General features: G+C 53.2%; 1 protein-coding gene across 1 annotated transcript in view; it reads left to right on the top strand.

The window, feature by feature from the left end:
* Positions 1-20454, top strand: part of LOC132004946 (IgGFc-binding protein-like) — a 29306-nt gene that overhangs the window by 3684 nt on the left and 5168 nt on the right. Inside the window, exons 4-16 of the mRNA XM_059381612.1 lie at positions 1492-2372; positions 4994-5549; positions 6180-6775; positions 9181-9769; positions 10340-10890; positions 11847-12369; positions 13658-13857; positions 13994-14135; positions 14260-14951; positions 16076-16604; positions 17090-17691; positions 18563-19109; positions 19360-19559. Coding sequence (XP_059237595.1) covers positions 1492-2372; positions 4994-5549; positions 6180-6775; positions 9181-9769; positions 10340-10890; positions 11847-12369; positions 13658-13857; positions 13994-14135; positions 14260-14951; positions 16076-16604; positions 17090-17691; positions 18563-19109; positions 19360-19559 — 6608 coding nt within the window. The remainder of the gene's footprint in view (positions 1-1491; positions 2373-4993; positions 5550-6179; positions 6776-9180; positions 9770-10339; positions 10891-11846; positions 12370-13657; positions 13858-13993; positions 14136-14259; positions 14952-16075; positions 16605-17089; positions 17692-18562; positions 19110-19359; positions 19560-20454) is intronic.

Here is a 20454-nt window from a genome sequence, read left to right as displayed (position 1 = left end):
AAGAGCCAGATGCTCAACTGACTGAACCACACAGGCGCCCCTGTTTTCCCCATTTTATAGAGGAAGCAGTTGAGGCTGAAGGGAAGAAATCACCATCCAAAGCTACACACTGAGCAGGTGGCAGCTGCAAACCCAAAACCCGCTCAGGCTGCTGAGAAAGAGGTTTGTCACTTCAGTGCTCTGCCCAGACTACAGAGTAGCTGGACAGTCGCCATGGGCCGGAATACAGTTTGGGTGCTCCCACTCAATTGCTTCCAGTCCCCCCCAAAACAGTGGGAGACAAGGAAGGTGACAGAAAAGTGAGGGAGAAGTCAGAAAGGCTGGGGTTTCTTAGAAATGAAAACATGGACTTCAATTCGTTTATAAAAATTGGCTCAGAGCTGGATTCTGGAGGTAAGAGGCCTGGATTCAAATCCTGCTACAAGCTGTGTGACCTTAGGCAAGTCACATCACCTCCCCGAACCTCAACTTTCTCCTCTGTGAAGTGTGAATAATCATACCAACAACTTCATAAGGTTGTTGTTGCATTAAAAAAAAAAAAGTTAATAGGAGAGTGTCTGGCATGCAGTAAACATTGGCTATTATTAATTTTCCACGATTTTTTTTTTAGATGTACTTCTGGCTAGGCCTGTTCTAGGCACCAGAGATGCAGCAATGTACAACACAGAAATATTCCTACCACAGGGAGCTGATACTTTGGTTCATATTCTAATCCATACCAAAAGTCCTTATTATGTTTTGATGGAAAATATGCAAACCCCTACAGAACAAAGTTATTTTTTAAAAGTTTACTTTGTAGGTGTCAAGCATCATGCCTCAACAGCTATGAAAAAATAACTCCCCTCCCTAGGAAACGGGGTGGCTAGATCCCAACAGAATACACACACACACACACACACACACACACATACATTCTTAAGGCTGCTTAACATGGCAAGCTGGAAGTCGACCCACAGATGTGTTTAGACTTACCAGCACAGAGATTTTGTAGTAACTGATCAGTGTTCTTGGATGGAGTCTGTGCCCTCCAGCTCATCACAGCCTTGTATACCCACACTGTGCTGACCATTTCTTTCTTTTTTTTTTTAAAGATTTTATTTATTTATTTGACAGAGAGAGATTACAAGTAAGCAGAGAGGCAGGCAGAGAGAGAGAGGAGGAAGCAGGCTCCCTGCTGAGCAGAGAGCCCAATGCGGGACTCGATCCCAGGACCCTGAGATCATGACCTGAGCCGAAGGCAGCGGCTTAACCCACTGAGCCACCCAGGCGCCCCTGTGCTGACCATTTCTGTATTGTTTTCCGGCCCCACCCTTCTCTTTCTGATGATATAGGCCCGCTTCACTCTACATTGGGAACCCTGCTAGCTTATAGATGTTGAGTCTCCAAGGGCCCTAAAGGCCTAGGGCATGCAGACAGGAAAGGGATGGGATCAAATGCCAAGATCTGATTCTGTTGCATCATCATTCATGTTTCATCTCATCTCATCTCCAGATATTCTGACTGCAGAAGATCTGAACCCTCCCGCAGAATTCTATCCCCTTCTAGAATCCTCCCTGATGATGCCACTCCAGTTCCCAGGATCCTGTAAGGACCATATATGCTTCAGTGGAACCACATGTTACCTTGTGAGGCACAAACCTGAGTGCTTGCCCAGCACCCCAGCCACCAAGATCATGTTCAGTCCCAAGCCAGTATCTCCGAAGGACTCCAAAATGGTGCCCATCTCCAGGTCTAAAACCACGGCAGTGCCCAAACCAGGAGCAGAGAGCACACCTGAAGCAGAGCCAGGGCCTGTCTCCATGGCCATGAATGAACTTCAGCCTCAATCTTTGGCTTTCGTAAAACCAGAACTTGAACCTCTGGGTCTAAAAGAACCATTTCCTGAAGGCCGGGTTGTGGCTGAACTAGCACCCGCACCTTTCCCCCTGCCCGTGCCCGCAGCTGAACCAGAGTCCAAACCCAAGACAGAAACCATCCCAGCAGCTAAGCTGGGTCTCAAGGTGGTGGCAGTGACTAAACCAGGCTCAGAGGCTTTCTGGCAAGAACTTGAAACTGTGTCTGAGTCCAAAATGCCATCGGAGGCCAAGTTGGAGACAATGGACATCTCCAGTAAGGGGCCAGGGGACATCACAGGGCGTACCTGCTGGGTTTCTGGACTGCCATACATCTACACTTTTGACGGCTACTCTTTTCCTGTGCCTGGGGGCTGTACCTACATGCTGAGCCGTTGCCCTCAGGCCCTACCCAGTGGCCCCCCTGCCTTCCAGCTGTGGATCGCCACCTCTGGAGAGAGGCAGCCCATGCACTCTGTCACAATGCGTATCTTTGGTGTCACCATCACTGCTGTCAAGCATGAGTTCGGCTTTGTGCAGGTAAGAACCATTAGGTATGGAATCCTGGGAAAATGTATCCTTCTCTGTCCCTCATTTTTGTCAGCTCTACGGTGGAGGCAATCTTATATAAGTCCACATAGTCCCTTATCCAAAATGCTTGGGGCCCAGTGCATTTCTTTTTTATTTTATTTTATTTTTTTTTAAGATTTTATTTATTTATCAGAGAGAGAGAGGGAGAGAGCGAGCACAGGCAGACAGAATGGCAGACAGAGGCAGAGGGAGAAGCAGGCTCCCTGCTGAGCAAGGAGCCCGATGCGGGACTCAATCCCAGGACGCCGGGATCATGACCTGAGCTGAAGGCAGCTGCTTAACCAACTGAGCCACCCAGGCGTCCCCCCAGTGCATTTCTGATTGTGGAATTTCAAGCAGTCATACCACACAAATGCTGTATATTATTAATAATCCCAATAAGTAGTACATAATTATAAACATTAATATCTCTGCAGTGCAAGGTCTGAATATGCACACTAAGTGGGATAAATGAAGGCATTAAGGAGCCATACCACAAATTCAGATCAACTTTGGCTACCAATTACGTTTTAACATCAAATACACAAAACATCTCAGTCTTCAGGCCACTTTTGCATTTGGGGCTAAGGGATCATGGATCTCTAGAACCTGTTAACAGTTTCCTGTAAAGTGGAAAGGAGTTAAAATACAGAAAGCATTGGGGCGCCTGGGTGGCTCAGTGGGTTAAAGCCTCTGCCTTCGGCTCAGGTCATGATCCCAGGGTCCTGGGATCGAGCCCCGCATCGGGCTCTCTGCTCAGCAGGGAGCCTGCTTCCTCCTCTCTCTCTGCCTGCCTCTCTGCCTACTTGTGATCTCAGTCTGTCAAATAAATAAAATCTTTAAAAAAAAAAAAAATACAGAAAGCATAGAACAGAGTCCACTTCCTGGTAAGTGTCATACGAGGAGAGTTTGCTGGGTTTATTGTCCCCTAATACTGACAACTGGAACCTCTACATTCTGGGAGCTTTGGACTTAACCTTGGACCACAGGCAGCCAAGGTGTGGAAGGTATGAAATTTCTCCTCAGGTTGGGAGGCATTACTCTGCAAGGTTGTGGGGACTAGGATATATTTAATCAGGGTTGCGAGAGGGAGTAAACCTATGAGGTTATGGATGTACTAAGCCACTCCTCAGCACCACTGTAGAAAGACAATGCACTCCAGAACCTGATGGCCTGAGTTCAAATCCCTGGTTGACCATCTGTTATCTGTATGACCTCAGGCAAATTATTTAAACTCTCTGGGCCTTAGTTTCTTCATCTGGGAAAATCAAGATGATGAAAAGATTTCACTCATCAGACTGTGGGCTCATGTGTGGAAATGGGCTCCAATGGGCTCATGTATGGGAAGCTCGGAAGTACAAGATGCTAGGACCTGATGCAGGAGCCCATGGTTCTCCACACTCCCTTCCACACACTTCTGGGGAACCCACCTGCCACCAGGAAAAAATGGATCAGGAGTGTGGCATCAGGATGTCTGAGAGTGTAGTTTTAAGTAGGAGGACCTCTCTAAGAAGATGAAACTTGAGCCAAGTCTTAAAAGAGGTGAGGAAGAGAGCCATGGGCACTCCAGGCAGAGGAAACAGCAAGTGCCTAAGGCAGGAATCTGACAGGCACGTTAGAGGAACAGCAAGAAGCCAGGATGAAGAGAAGGGATTGTGGGAAGGAGGAGGAGAGACCATGGGGTCAGACTGTATGGGCTCTTGCAATAACTTTGTCTTCTATTCTGTGTAAGGTGGAAGCCAAGGGAAGATTGTGTGTGGAGGAGGGTGAAATATCACTTGGGTGTGAGCAGGATCTCTGTGGCTGCCATGAGGGGAAATGACCATGGGGCTTGTGAAGGATGCGCAGTGAGGAGGTTGCTACCATTGTCCAAGCAGGAGATGATGGTTGGACCAGGGTGGAGGTGGTGAATGAGAGTAAAAATGGGTTGGTAACCTTCTCAGTGATTGGATGGGAAAAAATGGAAATCATGGATTGGGAGGAGAGATATTGAATGATCCAGAAGTTCTTGGCGGAGGCTCTTGGTAATTGGGGAAAAGACATTGGGTCCTAGCTGAAGGCTCTCCTGTGAACTGGAGACTTCTTAGTAGAATCACTTATCTAGATTCCTAGAAGGAAGACTTCTGGATTTTGCACGAGGTCACATCTGGGTATTGGTAACAAGAGTCCTGGTTAGAAGATATTAAAAATAATTAAAAAAAATAAAAAGATTCCTGGTTAGTGGATGGAGAGACCGTCCGACCAGAATAATGGCTCCAAATTTTCCCTGAGGAAATATTTCAGACATGCCAGTGGCTGCATGTGGTCCTAGGAGACGTTCAAGGTCACAGGATTTGGCGGTTCCAGATGCCAGTGTTAGGGGACAAGAGGCATTGCGACCCTCCTCCTATGGAGCATGAGGTGGACTCTGTACCAAGTGCTTTTTGTAACTCATTCCCACCTTCCCTCCCCGAAGTTCCCACTCTCTTCGAATCCCCAAATCCAAGCCCCTCAGTCTCCATCCCCCGCTTCCCCTCAAATGCTCAGGAATGCCTGCTGTCACTGTCACTGTCCCAGTAACTCCTGACTCCTGCTCTTGGGTCACCCTGCAGGTGGACCAGCAGCGGATCCGGCTGCCGGCGACGCTGCACGGAGGGAGGCTGCGTTTGCATTTCCGCAGCTCAGAACTATGGGCAGAGGCAGGTCTGAAGCAAGAGCCAGCAGCGCTGCGCCTGGTGTACGACTGGCAGCACGCGCTCTCTCTGCAACTGGCCGAGGGCTACCGGGCGCACGTGGTGGGCCTGTGCGGCAACTTCAACCAGGACCCGATAGACGACGTAGGCGGTCCGGACCTGCGCGCTTTCTTGCGCTCCTGGGCCTTGCAGCCACCGGACGCCCCATGCCACGCCCTCTGGGCTGCTCCCTGCGCCAATCCAGCGTCCCCAGCTGAGACCCCAGGGCCCTGCGCCATTCTGGCCGATCTGAACGGGCCCTTTAGCCCCTGCCACGACGTGCTGCTGCCTGCGCCCTTCGAGATCAGCTGCAGGGCTTGGATCTGCCCCTTTCCCAATTACCGACCTGCGCTTTGCTTAACCCTCCAGGTCTACGCGCACGCGTGTCAGCGCCTGGGTGTCAACATCGACTCCTGGAGATTCCAGACTGGCTGCTGTGAGTGAGCCTTAGATGGAAAAGGCTATGAGTTACTGGGGAAGGGCATTCTGGGACTGAGGGGGTGGCACTCCTTGATGCTGGAGTTGATTCCTGAGGCAAGCCTGCAGGGTCCCTGTGGTGGGACTGCGAAGCACCAGAGGCTGGGTCTGGACATGGAGACTCCTCCGCCCTAGAGGCGGGATTTCTGGTTTCTGAGAGCTGGAACACCTAGGTCTTGGAGTGTGGGGTTTCTGGGTCCTAGGGCGAAGGCTTCCAGGCCCTGGGGTCCAGAAATAGTTAATTCTAAAAGGCAAGTTTCTTGCATTTGGTGGACGAAAAGTCCTCTAGGTGACAAGGACTTCAGACTCTGGGGTGAGAGTTTTGCGTCCCAGGGCCAGACTTTTATGTTCTAGAACGGGGACTTCTGCTTTCTGATGATAGAAACTTATTTACTCTGTGAGATGGAGATTTCTGGAAAGCCTCCATTCTAAGAAGGAGGATCTCAGGATCCTAGTCACGACTCTTCGAAGCTGAGGGCTAGAATGTCTCCATTTCGGGGGTAGCTGAATAATTAGGTCTTTGGAACCAGACTGGGAGGTCCTGATGTGAACACTCGCTCCACTCCACCTTCTTCTCCTCTGCCCCCAGCCATCAAGTGCCCCCAAAACAGCCATTATGAGCCGTGTGGCTCCTCCTGCCCCGAGACGTGCATGGGTCCGTTGGGAGCGTCGTGCCTGCTGCCCTGCGGGGAAACGTGCGCCTGTGACGCTGGCTATGTCCACAGCGGTCCTGACTGCGTCCTGCGGCGCTGGGGACCTGGTGGTTGTGGCTGCACACACAAGGGACGTCTGCTGGGACCAGGCGAGACTTTATGGGAGGGTGTGGGCTGCATGCGCCGCTGTGTCTGCCCAGCTTCAGGAGGGAGCGTGATCTGCAGCCAGGGTGGTTGCAGGCCAGGCGAGCGCTGCATTCTGTCCCATGGCTTGCGCACCTGTGTGCCCTGGAGCATGGCCACATGCGTGGCAGCCGGTGGAGGTCACTACATCACCTTCGATGGGCGCCGTTTTCGCTTCCCTGGCTCTTGTGTGTACCTGCTGAGCGGCCTTAGTTCTCCCACACCGCAGGAGCTGGCAGACTTCCGTGTGCTCCTGGGCACTGGTCCTGATGGAGTCCCAAGTAGCCTCGAAGTGCTTCTGTCTGGTTACCACCTGAAGCTGGACCCCAAGGAACCCGGTCATGTCCTGGTGAGAAAATCCCAACCCTGCCCACACATTCACCCAGGGATCCCACTTTATATAACCTCTCACCTAGAGTCCTTACCTCAAGACTCCCAAACTCTGATCCCTAGATCCCCCTAACCTAGAGCTAAGGTCATATCTTGAGTTTTTGTCCTATGATACTGGACCCTCAACCCAGGACTCCCACCTCTTTCCTCTTGCCCCATGGTCTCTGACCCAGCTGCTTAACTTTAATCCCCCAAAACTAACCCCCGAATCAGAACTCAAGCCTTAAGTCTTTAGGACCAAACCCTAAATCCAGAAGCCTCTTACCCAGTCCCCCATAACTTCTTGTGGCAAAGGGAAAAAGGTTGTAATGTTGTTGAAAAGGCTACAGGGAAGTCACTTACTAGGCACCGCTGTAATAACAAAGAATGCACGAGAGTCCTTTTAAGGTAGACACAATTGACCTTGCCATTTTCCAATGAGGAAACTATCCCAGAGAGATGAGGCCATTTGCCCAAGGTCACATAGCTCATAGATAACAGAGCTGGTATTTAAACCTTGGCGGTTTTGCTCCAGGGTTTGTTATGCTGTCTCTGCAAATAGTAAACAAACAAACAAACAAAACAAACAACACTTGACCTCAACTTCTTCCTTTGTGAAACATAATTCAGAGTCTCCAATGATTCTGACTCCACTTCTGTGTGGCAAATTTACTCATCAAGGTGGGAAAGACACTGGGTAGAGACATTGGGAGAGCAGCTGTGGAGCTTTGGGGATGAGGGATGAGTATTCCCCGACCAACAGAGGACAGGACCCAGACACTGTCAGTTATTTTTCATCAGCAGTTTGCCTTGGCTATATTTTAAATTTATCACTGATTGCCTTTTTTTTTTGTCTTTTGGGGGGGAATTTTTTCATTGTAATTTTATTGGATTTATAACTCCAATTTGGAGAGACTGTTGAGTTTTCCAGCCCACCAATATGGTATATTTTTGCTTTTAGAAGTCTTATTTTATTTTTTAATTTTTATTTTAATTTATTTAAATTCAGTTAGTCCCAGGAACACTGCCTTCCAGTGAAGGATACAAATCCTTACTTTATCCTTCCATTTTTTTCCAGTGAATATTATTATTTCTTTCATTTTACAGAGAAGTTAAATTGCCAAAGTGAGACAGCTAACCAAACTAGGAGTGAAGATTTGAACCCAGATAACTTAACTCCAAAATCCAAGGGCACTTAACTACCTCACTTCACTGTCTGAACACATGTAGTTATTAAAATCAGACCATATGAATCTGCCAATACTCGATGGTTTTTCCTACAAATGTGACAGTTTCTTTTTTTAAAAAAATTTTATTTATTTATTTGACAAAAATCACAAGTAGGCAGAGAGGCAGGCTGAGAGAGAGAGAGAGGAGGAAGCAGGCTCCCTGCTGAGCAGAGAGCCTGATGCGGGGCTCAATCCCAGGACCCTGAGATCATGACCTGAGCCGAAGGCAGAGGCTTTAACCCACTGAGCCACCCAGGTGCCCCAAATGTGGCAGTTTCATATAGTTCAACCTAAGTGTTTGAGACAGATATTCTTGGCTTTGAGTGTCTGGGACAGAAACTCCTAGCCTTGACTTCATTGTGATCCCCAGTATACCAGAGCTTTCAGTCCTGATTCTGGGCTCTTGAAACTCCAGTCCTGACCCAAGAATCCCATTTATTCATTCGGTGATCACTTATTGAATACCTATGGTGATCCAGCCACCATTCTAGGTTACATGTGTTAACTGTATTTCAGACGCAATTTCAGCCCAAGTCCTGGGCATCCCCAGACCCAGTCCAGGAATTCCAAATCCCCAGTTCCCAAAGCTTACAAACCCTTACCCCCAATTCTTATACTCCCAGCCCCAGCAGCTGTGGGCAAATATGGTTAGACCAGGAACAGCAGCTTCAACACTTGTATGTTTGCATAGCACCCTGGAGCCCCTGCCATTACCTAGAAATCCAAGCATCTCTAGAACTCTACAGCCTAACTTGACCAATGAGCCTAGTCATTGCATTAGTTCATCAAATGCATTCATGCATTAGTTCAACAAATATTTATTGAACACAGACTAAGTGCACCTGTGTCACTTTCAGAGGCTGTTGGTTTCCACTCCCCAAATCTGATCCCGGAATCTGATCTGATCTGATCCACAGACTGAAACCCGAGAATCCACAGTTCTCATCATCCAAGTATTTGTTGAAAAAAGTATCAGTACTATGGACAGCATCCCAAGCTTTTAGTTTGATTTTGCTTTTTTTGTTTTAGGTCCTAATAGATCCTTAGTCCCTCAACAAGGCCTTCTGGAGGCCCTGCTTGTACCTAGGGACATAGGCATCCTTTGTACTAATACTGGGTCCCTAGAGCCCCAGCTTGACATATCCTCTTCACACAGGTGAATGGAGACTGGCAGAATCTACCATTCCAGGCTCTGAGCAACAGAACCCTCATCTTTCGCCATGGCTGGGACACTGTAATCAGCTGCCCCTTTGGCTTGCGTGTGACCTATGCCCCTGGGATCCGCGTGGTAGTGGATCTTCCAGCAGCATATATGGGCCATGTGGCGGGGCTGTGTGCTGACTACAATGGGGATCCCTCGGATGACCTCCAGGTGCCTGGAATTGTGCTGGGCACCAATATGCCTGAGGATGCACTGGTTTGGGCCTTTGGCCATAGCTATTTGGTGGGTTCCCCGACTGAGTGCCTGAATGCTGCTGACAAGATGCCGCCACCGCCACCATTCTGTGTCACCCTGCCAACCACCAGCACCCCAGCCCACTTTGCCCACATCTGTGACATCCTCTTGGACCCCCTGGGACCCTTCCAGCTGTGCCATGAGATGCTGGCACCAGGCCCCTATGTCCAAGATTGCATAGTGGATGTATGCCTGGGTATTGGACCCTGCCCCATGCTCAGCCTCTACTGTGAAACTTGCCAGCTGCTGGGCGGCCAAGTCTTCCCCTGGCGGAATTCGAGTCTGTGCAGTGAGTGCCTAGGGCTTCAGTACAGCCTCTCCATCTTTGCTCATCTGGGGAACCTGGTCCCACTCCTGACTGAGGTCCAGCTCTTGGGCTGTTGCCCATCCCAGGATGTCAGCTCATCCCTGCACAATACAACCCTGAGACCCTGGACTTCCCACTGCGCTGGGTTCCACCCATCCCTCCACTCCCCACCAGACCCTCAACCTTGGCCCATCCTAAAGTGTCAGGCCTAAGCCAACAAAAGTCCAGGCCAGCTCTCATCCTTCCCTCTTCTTAGCCCCGATTATGGACCAGCCCTTCACCCCTTACCTCTCAGGGACTCAGACCTGTTCATGGTCCAGCCGCCCAGCCCTTATCCATCCAGGCCTTACAGATTGGCTGGTCCATAATCAGGCCTCTGATCCATGGTTAACTACCTGGTCTTTTGCTATCTGAAGGTTCCTGCAGCTCTGCCCAAGTGGACTTTTACCGCTGCAGGGCCCCAGATGCCCCATCCTAGCCCCAGAGGTGGAGGGTGAGACTCCCAGTAGACAATGCCTTGAAGCAATCCTCCAATCCGCCTTGCTCCCGCAGGCCCGCTGTGCCCCGCACACTCGCACTACACGCTGTGCGCTCCGGATTGCTCAGCCACTTGCGCGGGGCTGAAGACACCGCCTGGCTGCCACGGCCCTGGGCTCTGCCGCGAGGGCTGCGTATGCGACGCGGGCTTTCTGCTGAGTGGCGCAGACTGCGTGCCCCAGGCTCAGTGCGGCTGCCTGAGGGCTGGCCGCTACTTGGAACCCGGTGCGCCACTGCCTCCCCCTCACCCCGCGACCAACCGCTGCTGCCGTTGCCACGCTGGCGGCCAGGTGGTCTGCAAACCCTGCCGCGCAGCCCGGGGCCGCCCAGGCGTCTGCCTCGCCTCAGACGGACTCCGCTTCCGCACCTTCGATGGCACCACCTTCCACCTTACAGACGCCTGCACCTATTCGATGGTGAGCACGGGCATGGGCCGCCTTCGGGGTGTGTGGCCCTTCGAAGTGGTGCTGGAGAAAGGCCCACAGACGCCCGAGCTCCGCCGCGTGCTGCTCCGCGTTCATGGTCACCGCTTCGACCTAGACTGGGAGGACTGGGGAAACATCACGGTGAGTCCCCGCCCCGTGGTCCGCCTCCTTTGAGCGGCCTGGCAGTCTCTGTTCTGACAGGTGGGATCTCCCAGTGTCGCTGACTGATGCCCTCCTCTCTCCAACAACCTCATTTCCACTCTTCTCCTCGTCCCTTCTCCACTGCCCCCTCTCCTCTGCCCCTTCCCCTTTCAATCCCTCTCTCAACAGTTGTGTCTGCACATTCCCGTCCCATGATGCTCAGGATCTCTGTTTCTCCCACTTCTCTCCTTTCTCTTTTCACCACCCCCGCCCACCCTGCCTATCTCCCCTGCCGCCAGTCTTCATCTCTGTCTCTTTTCCTCCTCCTGGTCTTTTTTCCTCCTCCTCCGGAAGGAGGGTGCCCTCTCCTGCTCCACGCGCCTTCTCCAGCTCCGCAACTACCATCACCTCTTCCCCAGGAGGCCCACCCAGCCTTCCCTGACCCTTGCTCCCTGCTGGCCCAACCCCCTCTTTGGGGCCCCTGCCTCTCCACTGCCCTTCCTCTCGAGGTCTCCCCATCTTTTTCTCTCCAAAGTGGTCCCTCTCTTCTCTCCTCCTCCTGTCCCCACACCCCCTCCCTCCTCTTTCCCAGCTCTACCATCCTCTGCTGCCTTCCTTCCCCAGGTCCGTGGATGCTCTCAGGTACCTCTCCAGCCCCTGAGTAAGGAGTTTCCCTCTCTCCCAGCACTCCAGGTCCACCTCTTCACTCTCCCTACCCCTCACTCAACTCCCCCCCTCCCCCTTCCCACAATGCCCACTCCCAAGCGCCACCTTGAATGTCCCTACCCCTTGACTCCTCTGCTCCCCGTGTCCCTCTTCTCACTCCAACAGTCCCTATCACTCTTCCCCTGTTCGGGCACACACTCCCCGCATCACCCCTGCTCACAGTCTTCTCCCCGTTCTTCCCAGACCGGGTCCTTCCCCCTCACTCTAGGCTGCCCCACCCCTGCCCACAGGTGGACGGCGTGCGGCGCTGCCTGCCCTTCGCGCTGACCAACGGCAGGGTGCGCGCCTTCGCGCGGGGCGCCTCCGTGGTGCTCGCGGTGCGTGGGGGCCCACGCCTGCTTTTCCGGCTCGGTGGTCACCTGAGCGTGGAGCTGCCTGCGGCCTACCGCGGCCTCACGCGCGGCCTCTGCGGCAACTTCAATGGCAATGCGTCTGATGACCTACAGCTGCCACAGCCCGGACCCTGCGGCGCGCCACATCCCTGCCCGGGTTCGGGCTGTCCACCAGCCGCCGGGAACGCGGGCGCAGACGCAGCGTGGCGTGGCGCTTGCGGCCTCCTACGCGAGCCCAGCGGCCCGCTGGCACCCTGCCACGCACTCCTGCCACCAGAGCCCTTCTTCCAGGCCTGTGTGACCGACATGGGCCACGCCCACGGGAACCGCAAAGCGCTCTGTGCCTTCCTGCAAGCCTACGTGGCTGCCTGCCAGACGGCTGGTGCGGAGATGAGGCCCTGGAGGGCTCCCAGCTTCTGCCGTATGTCCCCCCGCAGAGGGTTTCAGAGCCGGCCCCGGGTGGGGTCCGGGGAGGGAGACCGCGGTCTGGACTTCATTCATAACACAGGTGTTAGTTGAGAACCTACTATGTGTCGGTTCCAGCTGATGATACAGCACCAAATGGGACAAAGCCCTGCACACCCTGTGGCTGGGAAAACAGATTTGATTTTATCCCTTAGCTAACATTTATAGAGCACTCATTCAATATCAGGTGCTGTGTTAAAATTGTTTCCCTGGACCAGCAATACTCAGGGTTTGTTTACAATGTGAATTCTTGCCCTGTCCCAGACTTACTGAATCAGAAACTCTGGAGTGTGACCCAGCAATCTGTTTTAACAAGTCCTGCAGGAGACCTGGACACAAGGCTGTGTCTGATAACCTGTTTTACCTGCTTTAAGTCTGCTCACTCCATCTACGAACTGCTCCAGGAGTTAGGGACAACTGTCTAACCCTAACACTAACCCTAACCCTAACCCTAGTAGAGGCCCGAGGCACAGAGTTTTCCAGATCTCACAGCCAGGAGGGGGCAGAACTGGCTTGTCACCAGTCCCCAGAATCCCCTCTCTAAGGCCCTAGGCTCTGGTTTCTCTCCCAACAATAATGTAAAAAATAGTTTCCAATAATAACATGAAAAGAACAGCTGACCTTACTGTGCCAGTGCTCCTAAGAACCCCATCAGGCAAGTACACTTCATGGATGAAGGAAACCAAGGCATAGATAGTTAAGGAATTTGCCCAGAGTCACACACCTAGAAAATGACTTATTGGCTGGCATCTGAATATTTTGTTCATTTAACAATTCTCATCAACTTCCAACTTCTCTGTCCACATGTATTCTCCTTGATCCTCATGGACTCTCAGCCTCACCTTGACTATCATTGTGGTGTCAGCGTCTATCTCCTTCTGACCTTCTGTCTCTAGGTTCAGATGTTCCAGGAGGGAATCTGGGTTGCTCTTGGAATCTGGGGTGCTCTTTACTTACAGATGGATGGTTGCCTCCATCTCTGTCTGTCATGGTCAGACATGGGATGGGGAGGGAAAACCCCATAAAAGACAAAGAGCAGGGAAGCCCTGTTAGTCATGTCTGGGATACATTCAAGCAGCTAGTGCATTAGTGCATTGCATAGCATATGCGGACACTGCTCAGTCCCTGTTGGTTGTTATTGTTGTCGCCATTAATCTGAGGGGGAGGTCTACGATCTGAGGGTGCTGGGCCAGCAGAGGGCAGGCCCCTGGCTTGCCGGAGTCTGACAAGCCCCCTCTCCACAGCCATGCGGTGCCCCCGCCACAGCCACTACAGTCTGTGTGTGAATCCCTGCCCTGCAGCCTGTCCAGGTGTTCAGGAAGTGGTGCGGCTCCCCACTCCCTGCGCTGAGGGCTGCGAGTGTGAAAATGGATTCTTCCCGGCCGGGCGTGACTGCGTCCCTATGGACCACTGTCCTTGCTTCCACAATGGCCAGTACTTCCCTGTGAGCATCCTCTGGGGTCCTCCCACTTTGCCTCGGATCTCCGCGCACCTCCTTGTGTGGGTTTCATCTCAGAACCTCTGGCTGCACCTTCCTTTCAAGCTACCTCCCTTTTCAGCTTTCCTCCCTTCCTCCACAGCCGGACCAGACTGTCCTCATCAAGAACTGCTCCTCCTCCTGTACCTGCCAGCTAGGGAAGGGTGTGGCCTGTGTCCCCTTCAGCTGCCCTATGCAGGAAGTCTGTGGCATCACAGATGGAGTCCTAAGCTGCCGTTTCCAAGGTGCCTGGGGCTGTGGTCTGAGGGGTCAGAGATTGGGGCATGACTTCTAAGTCCTGGGAAGGACAGGACTGGTGACCCAGACCCCTGGGACTCATAAGTGCCTGATCTTCTCTCTCCCCCACAGCCACCTTGGGCCCTGCCCCGAGCTCTGTGGCCCCACCACTGGTTCCCCCACCTTTCCCACCCCTGCTCCCCAGCCCCAGTCCCCAGTGCCCAGACAGCTCCCACTTTGTTCCATGTGGGTCTGCATGCCCAGCCACATGTGCCGACCCTGCAGCCCCAGAGCACTGCCACCACCCCTGTGCTCCAACCTGCCAGTGCCTCCCTGGCTACTTGCTGCTAGGGGACCGATGTGTGCCCCGTGCCCACTGTCCCTGCTTCCTGCACCAAGGCCAGACTTTCTGGACAGACAACTGTACTCAGCAATGTCACTGCCCGACCCTTGGGACCCTGGTGAGCAAGCTTCCCCAGTGTTGGCCTGACAAGTGCCATGGTCACTGTAAGGCCTCCATAGGTGGCTGGTACCACTGCCTGTTAGTGCCATCCCCACCCAGTCCCACTGTCGTGGAGAAGTCACTGGTCTGTGCTGCCACTGGAGACTTCCACTTCCACACATTTGGAGGAACCCACTATGAATTCCCTGGTTCTTGTGTCTACCGCCTGGCGGGTCTCTGTGGCACAGCCCATGCCAACCTTGAGCCCTTCAGTCTGGATTTGACCCCATTGCGGCGGCCACGTGCCTGGACCAAGGCCCTGACCCTCTCAGCCTGTGGCCTGAGGCTGGACATGAGTCCCAAAGATCTCAACCACATCCGGGTGAGTTTTCAAAGGCTCCAGATCAACCTACTATCCCTCACCATCCTTACTACCCACAGGTAACCCACAGTGACCCCTCTTCATTGACTCTCACGGGTCCTCAAAGATGTCCTCCAATTTCCTCGTGGTCCATTGACTTGCCTGTTGACCCCTTCCCACAGACCCTCTATTTGAGATTCCTATTACCCTTGAGTCTCCTATTACCTTCCCATTAACCCTCCACTGAGTCCTCAGTTGACTCCCCTTTAACCAAAGACAGCCTTGATCTTCCCCTTGACCTTCCGTCTAATATCCCACAAACCCTTCACTACCCCTCCCAAAATGATCTTCCTACTGCTACACTGACTTGCGCATTAACCCTGTTTACTGTCCTCATAACCTCACCCCACACCCCATAGGTATGTACTCCTGTCTTTGTGGGGGTTTTTAAAGATTATATTTATTTATATGACAGAGCTCACAAGTAGGCAGAAAGCAAGAGGGGAAAGCAGGCTCCCTGCTGAGCAGAGGGCCCGATGCGGGGCTCAACCCCAGGACCCCCAGATCATGACCAGAGCCGAAGGCAGAGGCTTAACCACTGAGCCACCCAGGCGCCCCCCGCCATTGTGCCTGTTTTTGATTTTAGTCTCACTGTTTGAGTCTTCCTTAGACTGTCCCATTAAAATTCATTGACTCCACTCCCTTTTACCCACCAACTTAGTCTCCCATTGCCACCCAAAGCCACAGAAGCATTCTCTTGATCCTCAGTACCTTTTGTATTTGTGTCCACTTCCTTCATTATCCCTTTTCTTATCCTCCCATTGATCCCTTACTGACTCCTCCCTACTGACTTTCTTTTTACCCTTTGTTGATCTCCCACGGATCCCTCATTAACTTTTAATTAATCGTTCCACCATTGACCCTCCCCACCACACACATACACACATGGAATCCTTTATTGACCCTCCATTTAGCCTTCACTGATGGTCCATTGAATCTCCCTATGATTCCTAATGACTATCCCTGTTAACCAATGTTTCCCCTTGATCTTTCTCTGACCCTTTATCGACATTCCCAAGAATTTCTACTGACAGCCACTATATCCCTCCCCCACTGTTCTTGCCACCTGCATGCCCTCCCTGTAGGTGGATGGAATTCTGGAATCACTGCCTTTCTTTCACGGCCACTGCCTCCGTGCCTACTACCAAGGCCACCAGCTCTGCGTAGACACGGACTTCGGCCTCTCCCTGACTTATGATTGGGACAGCCTGGCACGTGTAACGCTGCCGAGGCTCTATGGACCCTACCTGTGTGGGCTGTGTGGCCAACACAGTCCGAGCAGCCCCACCATGCAGGTGCCTGACACCTGGAAGGTGGCAGAAGTGCCTGGTTGTGGCCCATTCTGCGGGCCCCTCTGCCCCGGCCCCTGCCCAGAAGCCAAGCGCACTGGATTCGCTGGAGACGCCTACTGTGGGCTGCTGACGGCGGCCGAGGGTCCCTTCGGGTCATGCTACGCCGCGCTGGACCCACTCCCGTTCATGAACCACTGCCTGGACGATGTGTGTCGCCACTATGGTGCTCGTCACATCGTCTGCCGAGCCCTGACGGCCTACACTGTCGCCTGTCAGGCTCTGGGCGTGCGCCTGCGGCCCTGGAGGACGCCTGACTTCTGTCGTGAGTGCGCAGGGCTTGGCAGAGATAGTGGGTGAATCTCGGAGGAACTGGCCTTTGGGACACCAGGGGAAGAATGCGGAAGGACCAAAGGAGAAGTTCAAGTCTGGGTGGGTGGAGCCAGGTGCAGAAGGGTGGGACTTGGAGAGGAGTTAGACCTCCCCTTAGAGGGACAGCAGTTTATTAACGAGCTCTTTCTTCCTGTCTCTTGTGCCTGTCTCATTCTCACTGTCTGTCTCCTCGGTGCTTCTCTGTGCCTCCCTGTCTCTACCTCGCCTTCCTATTCTCTGGTCCTCTCTCCCCGCCGTGTTGCTCTCCACGACCCCGACGCCGCCCCGGCCCCCCACCCTCCGTCTCCGCCTTCCCATCTGTTCCTCCCTCCCGCCTTACCCGTTTCTCCCACCCTCGCTATTTCTTCCCCGGGTCTCTCCATCTTTTTCCCCTCGCTGGGCCCCCACAACCACATCCCCCCCCGCGGCCCTCCCCAGCCTTGCTCTGTCCGCCGCACTCGCACTACGAGCTGTGCGGCCCGTGCTGCCCCGCCACGTGCACGGGCCCAGAGAGCTGCTCCGGCCGCGGCGCCAGCGGCAGCAGCTGCTGTGAGGGCTGCGTGTGCGACGCGGGCTTCGTGCTGAGCGGCGCCTCCTGCGTGCCTGTGGCCAAGTGCGGCTGCCTCCGCGCCGGCCGCTACCGAGCTCTGGGCGCCGCGTGGTACCCCGGGCCCGGCTGCACGCGTCGCTGCCACTGCGGCCCCGGAGGCACGGTGACGTGCGGGCCGCGGCCGTGCCGGCGCGGGCGAGTGTGCGGCCTGCGCGGAGGCGAGCGCCGGTGCTTGCCCGAAGGACGAGGCAGCTGCGCCCTCGCGGGGCCCGAACACGTGCTCGCCTTCGATGGCCGCGTGCTCACGCTGCCCCCGCCAGCGCCCTTCCCTTCTGGGCCCTGCCTCCACCTGCTGGCCCGCAGCGGAAGCCAGGGGCCCTGTCGCTTCAGCCTAGACGCGGCCCGCGATGGGGCTGGGCTGCTCAGCCTGCACCTCAACATCTCCGGGCACCATCTGCAACTACACCGCTCCCTTGTCGGCGTCATCACGGTATGTGTCCACTCAACTGCGCCCACGCCCCGCCCTCTCCCTCCTGGAAGTGCCTCAGTTTCCCCCACCATAAGTAAAATGGGCGTGTCTGTCCCTCAAGGCTAATGAGTTAGTGCGAGTATGTGACAAGGTAGGAGCACTACCTGGGACGGAGTAATGGCTCAGGTAAAGCATAGCTGTTAGATATGCATTGCCACCTCTTACCCAGGACTGGAGAAAATCAGTCCTTGAGGATTATTTCAGTAAACTGGAGAGTCTCTCTGTGGTCCAGGAAAGCCCTGCCCTGGAGGATTTGATGGGCAGCTAGTCCTGGGAGAGCTCACATCCTCTAGGGAAACACATGATAAGTAAATAAGTAAGTAGTAAATCCGATCATGGGTATAAGAACTACAAAGATAAATAAAACAAAGGAGAGAGGGGCGCCTGGGTGGCTCAGTGGGTTAAGCCGCTGCCTTCGGCTCGGGTCATGATCTCAGGGTCCTGGGATCGAGCCCCGCATCGGGCTCTCTGCTCAGCAGGGAGCCTGCTTCCTTCTCTCTCTCTCTGCCTGCCTCTCAGTGTACTTGTAATTTCTCTCTGTCAAATAAATAAATAAAATCTTTAAAAAAAAAAAACAAAGGAGAGAGAGAGAGAGAGAGTACAAGAACAGAGTAAAGAGATTTAACATTTAAATAAGGTGATGGGGAAGACCCCACTGAGAAAGTAACATTTGAGTCAAGATCTGAAGGAAGTAAGGGAGCGGAGGGGGTCCATGTGGACATCTGGGAAGGAGCAAACCAGGCAGAGGGAATGCAAAGGGCAAAGGTCAGGGAAGTGGCATGGGAGCAGGCTCAGCCTTCACAGCCCCAATCCTGACCCCTTTCCTCCACAGGTGGATGGTGAGCACTGCCGGCTGCCCTGGGTATTGGCAGAGGGCAGGGCCTGGGCCACTTTGGAGGGCCGCCATGTAGTGGTATACACAGCCTGCGGGCTACATCTCATGTATGACTGGGACAGCCAGATGCGCCTGACTGTACCTTCCACCTTCCATGGCCAGCTGGTGGGGATCTGTGGGGCCTTTGGTGGCAAAGTTGGCCCCCTTGACTTACCTCCAGACAAAAGGTCCTGGCCCAAAGGCCTGTTCACTAACCCCTGCCCGCTGCCCCAGCCCAATCTTGACTTTAGCATCAGCTGCCGCACGCAACGTGCCCAGATCGTCAATGCCCCTGAACTATGTAGACTTCTACAGGCACCCGATGGTCCCTTTGGCCGGTGCCTGGACCATATCAGCCCCGAGCCTTTCCTCAGGATTTGTCTGCAAGACATATGTCATACCCAAGGCCAGCACCCTGGTGTCTGTGATGCCCTCACAGCTTATACCGCAGCCTGTCAGGAAGCTGGCATCCCTGTGACTCTCTGGAGGGGCCCCAAGCTTTGCCGTGAGTGCTCTGGGTGGGTCTGGAATGCGTCTGGGGGAGGTTGCAGGCAGCAGGAGGAGCCCCTTCTGATGGGGATCAGAGAAGCCAGGACATAGATGGAATAAGTAGTGTGTGGTGGGAAGGGCATCTGAGGGAAAGAGAACTGAAATTGCAAAAGTGTGAAGGTTAGAAAATATCAGTGGGAAGCTGGCAACAGGATTGGAAAGGGAAACTTGAATCCTAAGCATGGGCCTTTGCCATCTGCCTGCAGCCATGGCTTGTCCACTCCGAAGCCACTACAGCATCTGTGCACGGACCTGTGATGGGGGCTGTGTCGAGCCTACCAGCCCTGCACACTGTTCTCCCCAATGTTACGAGGGCTGCAAGTGTGACCCTGGACTCATTTTTGATGGCACAGACTGTGTGTCTCAGGACCACTGCGGCTGTTTTCACAGTGGACGCTACATCCCTGTAAGAGAGGTCCCCAGGCATGGGCGGGTGGATGCAGAGTTTCCCATACCTCATCATAAAATGTTCCTTGGACCACGCTATATCAGTCAGCATTTGCAGTTGTAATTGCTAGAAAATGAGGCCAAGTATCTTAAATACAAGGATATATCTACCTTTAATTATTTAAATTTGAGGCCTTCAAACATGGCTGGATTCAGGGACTCAAATGATGTAACTAGGACTCAAGTTTCTTTCTCTCTTCCATCCCTGCCTTTTCTTTTTTCTATGTTGGCTTCCACATGAAGTAGGCTCTAAGTCCAAATGCTATAACAGAGGCTCAAAATTTCAGTGGCTTAAACTCAATAGCTTATTTCTCTCTCATGTATAGTCCAAGAATAACCAGTTTGGTTCCTCCAAGTCAGAGACACAGGCTCCTTCTATCATGTGGTTCTGCCTCTTCTGTAGTATTGCAATCATTTGCTCCCAACCACATCTACAGTCATGCAAGTTGGCCAAGAAAAAAGAGGGGAAGGAAGGTCAGGCCTCCTCTCTTTAAGGGCATAACCCAGAAGTAGGACATACCACTTCTGTTCACATCCCATTGGCCAGAACTTCACAGAAGGGCCCCATCTGGCTGCAGAGGAGGCTGGAACATGTCTTTCACTGGTGGGCCTGAGTCTAGCTATAAATATTAATTCTGGGGAAGAAATGGAGAATGGGTATTTGAGGACATGCATAGCCTCATTCTCCAACCACTTCTGAATGTAGGGTATGGTGGTCTCCTCCTGCTCTGAGTTTATGATGTACATTTAGCCATCTCAGTGGAAAGACAGGCTTCTCTCTCAGCAGAAGTTCCAGTGCTGACTCCTGTTGTCCCAGTGTAGGTCATTTGTCTATTCCTAAGCTGATCACAGAA

This window comes from Mustela nigripes, chromosome 17 (assembly GCF_022355385.1).
Source record: "Mustela nigripes isolate SB6536 chromosome 17, MUSNIG.SB6536, whole genome shotgun sequence".
In the NCBI taxonomy this organism is placed as follows: Eukaryota; Metazoa; Chordata; class Mammalia; order Carnivora; family Mustelidae; genus Mustela; species Mustela nigripes.
Note: the sequence above shows the minus strand (reverse complement) of the source record. Positions and strands in the feature narration are given on the sequence as shown.